The sequence below is a fragment of the Scomber scombrus genome, chromosome 6, assembly GCF_963691925.1.
Source record: "Scomber scombrus chromosome 6, fScoSco1.1, whole genome shotgun sequence".
Lineage (NCBI taxonomy): Eukaryota > Metazoa > Chordata > Actinopteri > Scombriformes > Scombridae > Scomber > Scomber scombrus.
The window spans coordinates 25,186,705-25,200,719 of NC_084975.1; the positions used below are offsets into that span (position 1 = coordinate 25,186,705).

General features: G+C 40.0%; 1 protein-coding gene across 1 annotated transcript in view; it reads left to right on the forward strand.

Moving 5' to 3' along the window:
* Positions 1–14,015, forward strand: part of nup93 (nucleoporin 93) — a 34,194-nt gene that overhangs the window by 1,686 nt on the left and 18,493 nt on the right. Inside the window, exons 2-3 of the mRNA XM_062420529.1 lie at positions 283–463; positions 1,497–1,614. Of these exons, the coding sequence (XP_062276513.1) occupies positions 285–463; positions 1,497–1,614 (297 nt within the window). The 5' untranslated portion in view covers positions 283–284. The remainder of the gene's footprint in view (positions 1–282; positions 464–1,496; positions 1,615–14,015) is intronic.

Genomic DNA, 14,015 nt, shown 5'->3' on the forward strand with positions numbered 1-14,015 from the left:
AAGCTACATGTTCATCCTTCCAGAAGCCAGTTTTAAGACATGTATGTTTCATATGTTCTGAGACAGTGGCCATTATTAAAAGCAGCAATGTTAAGCGCCACTATGAGACAAAGCACAACACTTTAGAACAAACACACACACTCAAATCAGCAGTGAGGTAATGAAAAATAACACAGACATTATGATGTTCCAGACCTTCACCTGAGGACATTTTCAGTGAATTTTAACTGAATACCCCTGACATATACTGTCTTTGTATTCACCCTCCCATCCTTTCTACAGGTATGGATGCAGAGGGTTTTGGGGAGCTTCTGCAGCAGGCTGAGCAGCTAGCCGCAGAGACAGAGGCAGTGTCAGAGCTGCCACACGTTGAGAGGAACCTTCAGGAGATCCAACAGGCGGGAGAGAGACTTCGATCTCGTACCCTGACCCGTACCTCGCAAGATGCTGCCGACGTAAAAGCGTAAGGAATATGCCCCGTGTTTACATAAGCATAAAAATATCTCGTTAGATTTTGCAATTTTAGATTCTCTTCACCTGACACTTTGATACGATCTTTACTTTAGTAACTTGTCTCTTTAAGGTGATGATATTCAACACCATTTGATTTAATGCATTAATGATAATCTCTTTAACCGCAGAATTCCAGATATTTCTTAAAGCTTTCCAATTTCACCTAGCTCCTGTTTATTGTCTGAAGACGTGTCCGAAATCACTCCGTATTTACTATACAGTGCATGCATTTACCCTCCACTATTTTATTTCAGTGTCTGAATGCTGAGTGTGTCAATATATCCACTGTATAGTACCCTTAAATATTCCACAATTGAATGAAAAAAGCAGTGTCCATGGCATGTACACTACTTTCTACTAACAATCCTACAATGCAATGCTTGACATTTAAAAAATTTAAAAAACTACCATCGTGCAACTCTACAGCTGATGGTGATGACACAAAATGACAATGATTAGTTGGTTTGAAATCTTGATTTGCTGCCCACTACTGAGTGAACTAATTAGTGTTTATTATATAGGGTGTAGTGAATTGGTGACTAAGGGAGTGATTTTGGACACAGCCTTAATCTTTAGAACCTTAAAGTAACCATATAAAATGTAGTTTGTAGTGTACAAATTGGCCAAATTGTCAATATGACTACTTTTTGTAAAATGCAAAAGCACTTTAAAATTTTTTACTGAGCCCATAAAAAAGATCTGGATACTATTCTAGGATTATTCTTATCAGAACTTTGTAAGCATGTTTAATTGGACTGTGTCCATTCAAAAAAATGTCAGTAAAAGTGTCATTTATTGTATTATTTAGTCTTTTTCCCTCTTACAAACAACACATCATGAGAACTGACCTGATGTGATCTTTAACCACTGGATAGCACTGTCATTATAGCAACATCTCTTGTGCCCTCTAGTGGATATAAAGTAAAACTACAGTTGAAACCCTCCATCCCATTAATTCATTCACCACTCTGTTGCACTCACAGGTCAATCCTCCTCGGTTCCAGAGGTTTAGACATCTTCCACATTTCTCAGAGGTTGGAAAGTCTAAGCGCTGCCACCACCTTTGAGCCCCTGGAGCCGGTCAAAGACACAGACATACAGGTATGAAGCACATCAGGCCATGAGTCCAGCTAGCTGCTAATGCACTCGTGTGACACATTTATAGGTTGTTTCACTAGAGAAACACTTACCAGTGAGTGTTTTTTGTGAACTGCAAAAAAACACAGTCCACTTTAGGTTGTTTCAGATATCATAACAATACAGAGTGATGGGTCTTTGTCTAAGAGAACATCTTTGGCTGTGGTGTTTGAACGCTGCCATGCAGAGCCCAGATTAACCAGATAACAAACAATGATTTAAATTAGTTTTTTGGCCAAGGTACTGAAGTAATGTTAATTAGCTACAGCTGTAAAATCTGCTGGTTACGATTGTCCTCCAGCTTAAAATGAGAAGCCTAAAATAGACTGTTGTATTCATTCAATGTTAGATGGGGAGGATCTAAGGCTGGAACAAGAAGTTGAGTAGTTGATTTAGGATTTGAAGCTTTTCTGTGTCATACATGATAATCTTTGTGTGTTGGACTGCTGAACAGACAAAACAAGACATTTGAAGATCATGCCATGGGCTCTCTTTTCTGACATTTTATAGACCAAATGAGCAGTCACCTAATTGAGAAAATAATGCTCAGTTTAATTGATAATGCAAATAATCATTAGTTGCAACCTGAGAAGAAAAACCCCTGCAGCTGAATTAACAGGCGTTGTTTTTGTGGACAGTGAATGAAGGTCATTGCTTAGATTATTACTGATGAACAGGTTACAGTCTAATGACCCTGTCTACCTAGTTCCTGTCTATGTTTTTACACCTGTAATGAACAATGTAGATGCATGAAACTTGAGTAAAGATGGGTATGTGTAGTGTTGCACCAAACATAAAGAATTTGTACTCACACCCAGTGGTTGCGTTAGACTTTCTCATTGTCCAGGATTTAGACAGGCCCATAGATTTTCCGTCAGGATTTAATATTACCCATCATCTTCATTTTAATTTTTTAATGATGATAAGACATATTTATTAGCTTTTGTTTTCTTTCATTCATGTTCATTTTTTAATAATCGGTAAAGCTGCATCCCTCTGTTAGCCACAGTAGTCAAAAAACGCATACTTAAGCATCCAGACTGCTACTCTTCAACATGCTGTCAGCACCAGAACATTCATCAAGTCCTCTCTGGCCACATGTTATAAGTTTTTGCTTTTATCCTCCACCGCATCAGTCCCTCTTTTTCACCTCGTTTGTCAGTGATTATTGGGCTTTTTAACCCTTACATACCATTCATATTCTACACCATCGCAGTATGTTCCAGGTGAATTTTGACCCGCTCTAAGAATCCCCTCATAAAAAGTGTCTTTACCAAATTTTGACCAAGCAATCAGGTATTGCACGTGAGACAAAAGACAAGACAAGACTAGATAATAACTTATTAAAATATGCACTCCCCACCAACTGGACAGGGGTGTGAATAACTTAGTTATGGTTCATAACCCTCAGTGTAATCTCTCAAAATGATGGATGGCCTTCAGATTTTTCATTATTTTAAAAATTCAGTCAATGACGGAAATACTCAGGCATTACACCTGTAGGAGAGTGTAAGACTGCAGACCATAATCAGTATATTTATTCTAAAGGTTAGGACTGTGTCAGTGTTCATCTTGTTATACATGAAGAAAACAACTCAAATCTGGAGTATTTGTTGTGGGTGTGTGCTTTGTACTTTGTCCCATGTATTCAGTTGAACATTGAGAATTGGTTCAGAATTGATCTGTGAAATGTCTGAAATGGTGAAGCAGAGGGTGGCAGAAGTTATTTTTGCATTAACAGAAGCTTAACTGCCCCAGCTTCACTACAGACCGGGAAGATACTGAGTTTTGCTGACTGTGGTCATATTATCTGGTTATTGATGGATGTAAATGGGAGCTGGGTCGAGATGTGGCAGGAGAAACACTCACACTGTCGGTGCGTGTAACCCTGGCTAGGTGGCATTTGCTTTCAACATATTTTGGTCTCTGGCTTTAATAATATGCCGAGAATGTGAAGCAAGAATTGATTTAGAGCCACAATCAATGAGACTCTAAAGAGTACTCTGCTGCAGGAGGTAGTAAAGCCATAACGACATGGAAGTAGAGTTATAAAATGTGCTTATACTCTACAATGTTATATGGCTTCTATTAGCTGTACAGTATATTTCTGAGAGGAATCATTTTGCATCATATTGTCATAAAATTCAACAATTATTGAGTCGTAGCTTCCCAAATTGGTTTTGGGATTACAGTTTAAGCATTTAATAATTTGTGTTGGCAATGTTATTTTACGTTTTTATGGTGAATAAGCAGTTAAATAAATAGACTCCATAACCGTTGCCGTTATGATCAGCTACAGTGTATATAAAGATTGATACACCTAGTATTTCCTTTGAATATTATATTTTCTGAGCTCCATCTGTCTCTCCGTTCCTCCATTCTTCTTCATCCTCTGTTCATTTATCTCTCTCCACCACCTCTATTCTCTCTAAGCTTGTTCAGCTGTAGATGTGACTGTAGTCTAGTCTAACTCGCTCTTTAAAAAAAAAAATCTTTCTCTACATGTGCTTATTCATCTTTTTTTCCCCCCTCCAATCAGTTTTCAGTCTTTCACATAAACTGGACTTTTTAAAATCTAAATGTCTTTGATTCTTCTCGGCCAGCCGGATGTGTGCTAGCCTGGGTGGGTTTGACTGACTAACTGGAAGAGCACTTAGCTTCTTGCAGCGTGGGGGTGCGCACACACTCACACAAGCACTCACGCACTCACGCACACACACACACACACACACACACACACACACACACACACACACACACACACACACACACACACACACAAAAACACACAAAAACACACTGCACTTGCACTTTCCCCTTTATTGGTTTATAAGAAGTCATTGCATTAAAAAGTTATAAAGTTTCACTTCAGAATAAGTGTGCAGCGTCTTATTCAGTGGAATAATTCCTACTACAGCTCGATTCCAAGAAGGTGCTGAACATTAGTGTTAACATTGTATTAGCACTCATATAAAGGCCAGTATATAATATTTAATTTGAATGTTTCTTAGGCTTAAGAGAGTGCAGGAGTGGAGTGGATAAGTAGGCAAAAAACAAACTAATTAATTAGGCTCTTACTCTTTTGAAATAGATCATTTCACTGTGTATTGTGCTGTGTATGATTGTGTATGTGACTTTTAAAAAGAACTAATTACTAAAATATAGGCTTACTCAGCAATATTCAATAACAGCTACATAAAGGGGCGTTTTTACATGGCCTCCAAAATCTCCCTCCTCTTTCTTCGCTCCTTCTTCTCTCTCTCTGTGATTGTAGTGAGCAGTAAATGAAGTACACTTGTCAGGGTTGGTTTATCAAACTAGTTTAAACTTAATCAGTTAACAGGTTAGCAGTAGCTTAAGTTGTAGAGAGGGTTGGCCATTAATCAAAGCATCGGCGGCTCTATCCTGTCCTCATTTCAGTGTCGTTGAGCAAAGACGCTAATTACCAAGTGACACCTGGAAAACAATCAGTTGCCTTTTGAGAGAAGTGTCTGCCAAATGAATGTAATGTAGCAGCTTGGATTGAAATGCAATGTTAAGAATGAAGAGTTAATTTGCAAAAACAGATGAAAGGCGTTCTTAAAATGAATAAACAAACACCTGTGTGATTGATACTCCCTAGAGTGCATACACACACACAATGATTTAGGATAATACATGCATTTATTATTAATGAATGCATTTATTAATAAATGCATTTATTATCGTAAAACATGTTTTATGTGTGCGTGTGTGTGTGTGCGCACGCTCCAGGGAGTTTCAATCACACAGGTGTTTGTTTATTCATTTTTAAGAACGGCTTTTATCTGCTCTTCATTGGATCACATCTGCAGTACAATGGGAAAGTTTTAGGCACTAAAAGTAAAGTGAGGATGCTTTCAAAAGAATAATGCCATGAACAGTTTTTATTGATCACTTAACTTCATACAAAGTTCAGTAAACAGACAAAAACCTAGATGAAATCAATATTTGGTGCTTTGCCTTTTAAAACAGCAGCCGCTCTCCTCCCCAGCAGGTTGGTTGTTCCTGCATATTTGAGAAGTCACCACAGTTCTTCTTCTTGTGTGGATTTCAACTGCTTCAGTCTCTTCATGTTTATCCCATGATGTTGAGATCAGGGCTCCATGGGGGGCCAAACCATCTACTGCAGGAGTCGTTGTTCTTCTTGTCAGTGAATATGGTGCTTTATGACTCTGGTTGGAAGCTTCTGGCCGTTGTCATGCTGCAGAATAAATTTGGGACTGATCAGACATCTTAATATCTAAAATGCCTAAAACCTTTGCACAGAACTGTAAATCTGAGTAACATCACATTGTCTAACTATCAGTCAGTAGGTAGATATCCACCTCAAAATGTGACTCCAGTGTCATATAAAGGAACTCAAACAATAAGAATTTAATGCACAAAAAACAGTGCAGAACAGTATTCCTGCTGTGCTTAAAATATGAAAGTTCAGTTCTGTGGCTTCACATTGTATTTTAGAAACCAAACTCCATTAAAACAACACCACAAACTACATCCTCCAAAAATGACCTCGGAGTCAACAACAAATAACACACTGTCAACAACAAATAAAAAATATTAGTTTTGGTAGTCGTAGTAGGCTGCATTACAAAAGTACAGAGATTTCTGTTTTGACCACACAGACGTGAGCAGTCGACCATGTAGCCAGCTGCTGGTACAACTTGTGTTTTGACTCGGATCATGAGAGCATATGCACACTTGATTCTAATTTCAAATTGTGACTAATGACTCTAATCTAACTGGGTGTGTTTGGCTCCGTGACAACGAGTGAAAAAAATTAAGCAGACTCAGGAGGCACGTTCAGCCAGAAATAACAAAACAACAGGGGAAAGCTTGTGGTTTCGAAGTAAAACTGCTGAAAGAAAACAGAGCCAAGTTCTGATCAGCATCAAGCTGCACTGCAGCTCACTTTTCCTCCTCCTACAGATCATGATTTAACATCCTGCTGGGACACTTGCAGCCACTTCACTTCACCAAATACAATGTGAAGAAAGCAGGTTAATTGGTGCTAAGATATAAGAAAACATCAACACAACACAGGATTGACATAATCACATAAGACCGAGGCAACAGCGTCACTTAAAAACAGTAGACTTAACGCACATGTTCCTCCTTAGACATTGTAAGATTATTTCATCTATTTAAATAGTTGACATCAAAGGAAATGCATGCAGTGTATCATGCTGATTAATGCTAGTTGGAAAGTAATCGGATACAAATAAATATCTAGACAAAAAAGGTAGAGGCTCATTGTTACCATCTTTGAAATTACTTTCATTCTAATCTTGGTCTTTTAACCAATACATACATCCACATGCTTCACGCTTTGAATGGATTTCATTCTCATCTATTTGTGTTGACTGTCCTCCAGATGTCTCGAATGACATTGCTGTTTTTCAAAGGTGCAGCGGTACAGATTCTGGTATTAGATGTAGGGCCTCAGGGCTGAAAGACAGCTCTGCATTTCATACTTCACAACACTAAAAATTGAGCACCTGCAGGCATAATGTAGCATAATGTCTGAGAGTGTTAGTCTGTGGGGCATTTTTCATATGTGAAACGCAGAAATGGAGAACATTTTTTGAGAAAATGATCTGAATCCATACATTATCTGCAGTGAAAGAGTGTGAAGCAGCTCCAGGGTGTGTCTGATGAAAGATTGACAGATTCTGAGGTGCATCTAAGATCACTGCAATAATGAAAAAACAGATTTATAATGGTTGAATTTTGCTTTAAACGTAACAGTGCCTTAGGATTGGAGGAAGTGCTGAAGGTTGATATATGGGACACAAAGGCAATGCAAACTGTCAGTTTATGTGAATGTGTGTCTATAAATGTGTGTGTGTGTGTTTAGCATTAGCGAGCTTTGAACAAGCATGCCTCTGTGGTTTTTGTGTGGCATACATACACACACACAGATATCGAGGGAATTGGTGTGTAAATGATGTGTCTGCATGTATGGCTGAACACACACCAGTAAGGACTTCACTATAGATGCCTATGGACAGAGTCCTAGATTTAGGGCTTAATAAATGTGGGACAGTTGTGTGCAGACCATGTTTGTGGACCACATGTGTAGTGGGCTACTTCCTCAGATTTAACAAGATGGATTTTGTTTTTTTAATGTAGCATCATTTTCCCTCTCAGTCTATAACTAAATCAGATATTCAGATTATTCTGTGCAAACAAAGAAGAAACAAATGAGTTGATTCCACGATACTGAAGCACAAACTTTCCATTTAATATTAGAAAATGTAAATTGTCCTTTTGTGCCCAAGTAGTGTGATTGTCTCTCATCTATAGCTGTAATTTCATAGGATTTTTGCAAATATAACTAATCATGATATCACAATTATGTTGTAATTATTAACATTACATGCAAAGGTATGCAAAAGCATGGAACTATCATTATTGGAAGATGTTCTGGTTGTTGGGCTATTTTGTGCAGAATGCGATATACTGTATGGTTGAGTAGGTTTGACTGATTCAGATTATACTTATAGGTTTTTGGTTGTTATAGTACACACTAGGGCCTGACTGATAACGGATTTTTGAGACCCATGCCGATACCAATATTAGGGAGTAAAACTATTCCAATATCGATCTCTTGGCTGATATATACTTATGGAATATGTTCATGAATACACATTTTTTCAATGATCCATCAAGTGTGGTTATCACTTGTGAGAAAGATATGTAATGTAAACATATTTTAGAGTTTAGGAATAAACCTTATTATTATTATTATTATTATTATTATTATTATTATTATTATTATTATTATTATAAACAAAAAGAGTAAACTAAAATACTGTGTTAAATACACTGTAGGTGGATACAATATTTAATATTTATCATTCTTTTGTGGTTACACCATTTGACATTTTCAGGAGCATTCAGTCTTACTTTTGGTAAAAAATGGTGTAAATATCATTTCAAATGATATAAAAGCAACAAAAAAATACTTTACTTTATTTTTAAAGATATTTTTAGATTGCATACATATATCAAACTCGAATTAAGAAGAAAAATCAAATATATATAAAATGCCGCCTATATAACTTTAAAGAATTTTTAAAAATATTGACACATATCGGACAACATATACACTGATACTGATATATCTGTGATAGGTCAATATCTGCGGACCTATATATCTGTCTCTAGTGTACTCTAGTACACACACACACTTGGATGCATACATTAATGGGAATGTCAACATCAAGAATTTGAAAATGTAAATAAAAGTCATGTTTCTTATTGAATCGGAGCTGTTCAGAGCTGATTGTCATCACTCAGTTTTAATGTTACATACATACACATACAGGTTCAGCAGCAGCCTGTCACCACATAATAGATAATTTACAATTAAATCCTTCTTTCATGATCTCAGTATGGCGTTTGCACTGTACGCTTTGTGTGTTGGCAATTGTCATGATTAACAATGAACTGCTGTGGGTCGGTCGGTATTTAGCGCTTTCGGGTATTTTGTTCTCTGCGCCATCAAATAACGCACACAACAGTAAACAAAGGAGGGAGACAAACTCTAATGTATAAACAAGAGAAAGGAGGAGGGACAGTAGATGGAGATCGTACAAACAATGGACAGAAACATGAAACATAAGGAAGGCGTAGAGCGGTGCCGGTGGGAAAAAGGGCGACCGGCTGCATTTTTTTTCTCTTCCGGTCTCTGTGTCCTCATCGCACTTTCCCCCCCATGTTCCATCTTTGCTCTGCCAGGGCTCTGTCTCTCCTTTTCTTTATCTCTTTTACTCTCTTTCAGATGCTCCTTCTGCTTACTCTTCTTTTACTTCACCTTGTCTGCTCTCTGATTTTTTTCCCTCTTCTCTTCCCTCTCCCATTTACATCTTTTCTCTTCCTCTGCCCTCCCCAACCCCTTACACACACACACACACACACACACACACACACACACACACACACACACACACACACACACACACACGCACACACACACACACACACACACACACACACACACACACACACATATCCTTCAGCAGTGATGGCATGCGTTCAGCGGATGCAGTTGGCTAAGCCCAGAGCATCTGCTGAGATAGACGAACACTACTGACATCGCTTCACAGGGTGTGTGTGTGTATGTGTGTCATGCACAGGGTCTGTGTGCTGTGTTTTTATGCCTGTATCTGTGTCAGTCGCGATCAATTGCGTATACAGTCTATGTGTGCTTATGAAAGAGTGTGTGTGTGTGTAGCGTAGATTTAGCAGCACGTGGGCGCAGGCATTTTCACTCTCGTCTGTGCCGGCTTGCACATATGACTGTGGGTGTATGTCATGTGGCCGTGTGTAAATGAGTGTGTGCCATCTGCACAAGACTACACTAGTGGAGGTGTGTGTGTGTGTGCTGTGATAGTCAGCCTGCATATAGGAATGCCCCCCCCCGCCCCTCGCCCCATGTGCTTCCCAAACCCTTCATTAACTAAACATGACCCTTAAGAACATTATTAGCCTCATTTCAAGACAGGATGTCGGAAGCCATCAACTGAGGGGGAAAAAATCCATTACTATAATTGCATTGAGCTGAGGGAGGGAGGAGAGAGGGAGGGAAGAAAGGATGCATAGATGGATAAAAAGGAAGAAAATGAGTGGGACTGAGGGAGTTAAGGAGGGAGGGAAGGAGGGAGGGAAGGAGGGAGGGAGGGAGGAGGCGGAGGGCCATCAGAGATGCTGGGATGAAGTGAAGGAGGGAGAGAGAGAGCGGGAGGATGGAGGAGAAGGCCTGAGAGAGAGAGGGGGGGGGGGGGGGGGTGTCAGCTGATGGTGGGAACTGATACTCTATATGAATCCATAGCTCCTTCTCGTGGATCCCCCCCGTTTCTGAATGCTCAGTTGGTACGTCCCTCTGACAATAAAACCACCTCCAGTGAGTCTTGATGTGGCACTTCCACTCGGTTCTCCGGCTCACGTGCAACAGTCACTGGCCTGCTTTCGAAACAGGGGAAAAGGCTGCAAGCGGACGGCCATGCCGGCTCGACAGGGCACAGGGAACACGCCCCAGCATGGCGGCCACTGCTGCTGCCCTGGCACAGCGACACAGAGGGATGGAGAGGTGGAGGGGTGCAACACAGTTCGGTCTGGGCTGTCAAAGCCCAGATACCTGGGTAGACAAAGAAACGAAAAACTATTTTTTACTCTTCTTCGTCTCATCCTGTCTTCTTGTCCGTCTGCCTGCCAGGCAAACAGGCAGGCGCTGAGCATGAGTGAGTATTACCTATATGCACACGCACACACATATACTCACACACCTAACTGTATCAGACAGGCATGTGCTTTGTCTGTCACACTTTTGTCATCTGTCTGTCTTTCTCCATCTCCTCTCTGGTCATTCTACGTCTGTGGCTGTACGGAGAACATGGAAATGACGACGATGATCGTATAAACTGATTTTTAATGATTGGAAGCAATCATTATCGTCTCAAATACATATATGCACATATATGTGAATATATGCAGTACTTTTTAATGTATATATTTTTTCTACACAGGAAGTGAAGGAGTGAAGGGTGGGGCTACTTACGCACGCGCACACACACACATGCACGCACACACACACACTCGGGCACTGGTCGGCTCATTGTGTCATGGCAAGTGAGGACAGAAAACCTCCTACTCTTACTTTCACGATGCCTGGCACAGAGAGCGAGGCTCATTTCCCCTTTAACTGCTCTTTGACCGTGTCTTTATGTATCTAATAGATTTCTCCAGTCCATGTATCCCTACAACACATCTCAGTGTGTGTGATAAGCATGAAGCCAGATCAAAAGAGTGAAAAATCGGGCCGGCTGATTCCCCCAAACACGCAGTGAAGCTTTTCACTCAGGCGCAGACAGTGTGACTATCATGACTGAGGCTCATAGAGAGGGCCTTGTGTGTGCCGGCCCATGTGTGCATGTTAACATGCGTATTTAAAGACACAGGCTCACCACATACATGCAGTTAAAGGAGTGCTTTGTCATACGATTGCCAAAAAACAGTCATGTTGTTCCTTGGTTTACAATAAGGTGTATTTTTAGAGACGCACGTCCACTGATCTCTCTTAACATCTGCGCATCTTAGCAGAAAAGAAAGATTGTGACTGACGCTTCCATCAGTTCTATTTTTAATTGAAGCTCAGATGAATCCTCAGTTTTACCTGCAATTTTTGTCTTGTACTTCTCGAACACGCGCCTCCCATTTGCGTTTAACAGCGATGGAGAATTTCCTTTTTTATCTCCAGTTGTGAAATTCTTTTCCGGGGCTGTTTCTGTTCCTCTAGAAGCTTCTGGGCTGTCTGGCCAGCAGGCTGTGAGTGCACAGTGGGTTGCAGATCTCTCAGGATACACAATACAGGGGTGGGGCAACAGAAAACATACTGTACATCTTTTGGAAACCTATAACCCAGTAACTCATTCGATCATTGGAACTAAGAAGCAAGCAGTAAACTTAAGATGTCTTCGTTTACTCTATGGCTCTTAATGTGTGTGCGTGTCTCTTTTAAAATGCCTCAGTTTTCAGTTTTTTTTCTCTCCTGTTATGTATTTTTATCATTTGGGAATGAGTGCGAGGAGGAATTGAAGCGTCGGCAGTGTTTAGTCTGTGTGAAGTGCCGGGTACAGTGTGTCTCAGACTGAATAACACGCCAACTCTTTCAGCCATCTACAACCAATCAGAATCAGCAGTAGTGATTTTAGCTACAATGGTGGCTGTCCTTGGTACAGCTTTGAAATCTTCTCAAAATTTTGTAAAACTAGTAAGCTTCTCTACTGTGTCTATATAATGTTTTATTATTAGTAATGTCATCCAGACATATAAATCTAACCCACATTTTGAGTTAAAAAGACTTTTTCTTCAAGGGAAGAGCCAGATAATGTTGGCCCCAACTGTAGTCTAAGATGTCAATTTACATTTGGCACAAAAAATGTCATATAGGCAAAGTGCTTGGCAGAGCGAGCGCAGCTGGCAACAGGCAACAGAATGACAGCAATGCCTGCTGCCGTATTTCAGCTGAGGCAAAAAAAAAAAACAAAAAAAAAAATGCTGAGGCTACTGCCCGGCAGTCATCCAGAGTTGCCCAATGTGTCACCGTTGTTTAAGATGCTTTTGGAAAGAGAAGCCCTGCCTGCCTGCCCTGCCCGTTTTTGGAAAAGATGTCCGTCTCATTTTTCACCATGAACAATACAGACTCTTATCCTCTTGTATTAGATGTATCCAATAAACCCTGTTAAAACTATTCTATTTTATTATTTCTATTATCTTCTCTTTTATTCTGTGGTCTGGTTAGAGTTGTTAAATATAGACCTATTCTCAGCCTCTCCTGGGGAAAAAAAGTGAGATGGAGAAAGAAGGAGAGAGGAAGGCAGGGAGGGAGGGAGCGTGGAGAAACCAAGGGCATGAAGAAAGGAGCAGGAGGGTAAACGGGCAGGGTGGGGCGAGAGGAACTTATTTTCCTCCGTAATGGATTCAAATAGACTCGTGGTATCAGACCTTTTTAGTTTTAGCTGCATAATGCCAGATGATGTCACTCAACGCGCCCACAAAACTGAAAGTAAACTGTTCACGAGACATTTTTGGTTTTAGCCGTGTCGTCAGCAGCTCACTAGGAAACTGAAGAATTAGCTTATTGAAAAAAACGTGACTAGTGTTCACATCTGACTGTTAACGCTACTTAGTGACCTGAATGATCGCTGTTACTTTAATTATTGACCCATTTAGAAAAAGCAGATTGAAACAACGTTGAAGTTTAAAGTTTTGCACCCCCTGTGTCATGGTTTCTATAAAGGACCTAAATAAGATAAAGTTAAATTATACTGCTCATAAACACACAAAACAGCCTCCAGTTATTTTCCATGTAAAACCCCCACACACCTGCAGCAGCCGTGCCGCAACACAATATACCTCTGTCCTATTTTCCGGAGAGCACTCGTGTGTGCTTCCCTTCTTTGTGTGGCACATCCCAGCCACTGTACTTTGACTTCTTCTCTTGTCAAGCGACAGACAAGCTTGAACTCATCCTTAAGATTTAAAAAAAATAAAATGCTTGGACCAGTACGAGCCACAGTTCTACCTTTTTTATATATAGTATTAAAAAAGAGTGGTGACATCCTCTTCAGTTGTTTAATCAAGTGAAATAACACACAAAAGGCCAAGGAGCCACTTTACTTCATTACACTGCGCTTAATATTCTGATCAGACATCTTCACCGGTCCTGCCACTGCAGCAGCAATATGGTTTAGATTTAACACATTACTTCCTGCAAAGTAAAGAATGTTAAGATAGATTTCCTTTGGTAAGCACCACAGTATTTAAGCCTTCATTATTTC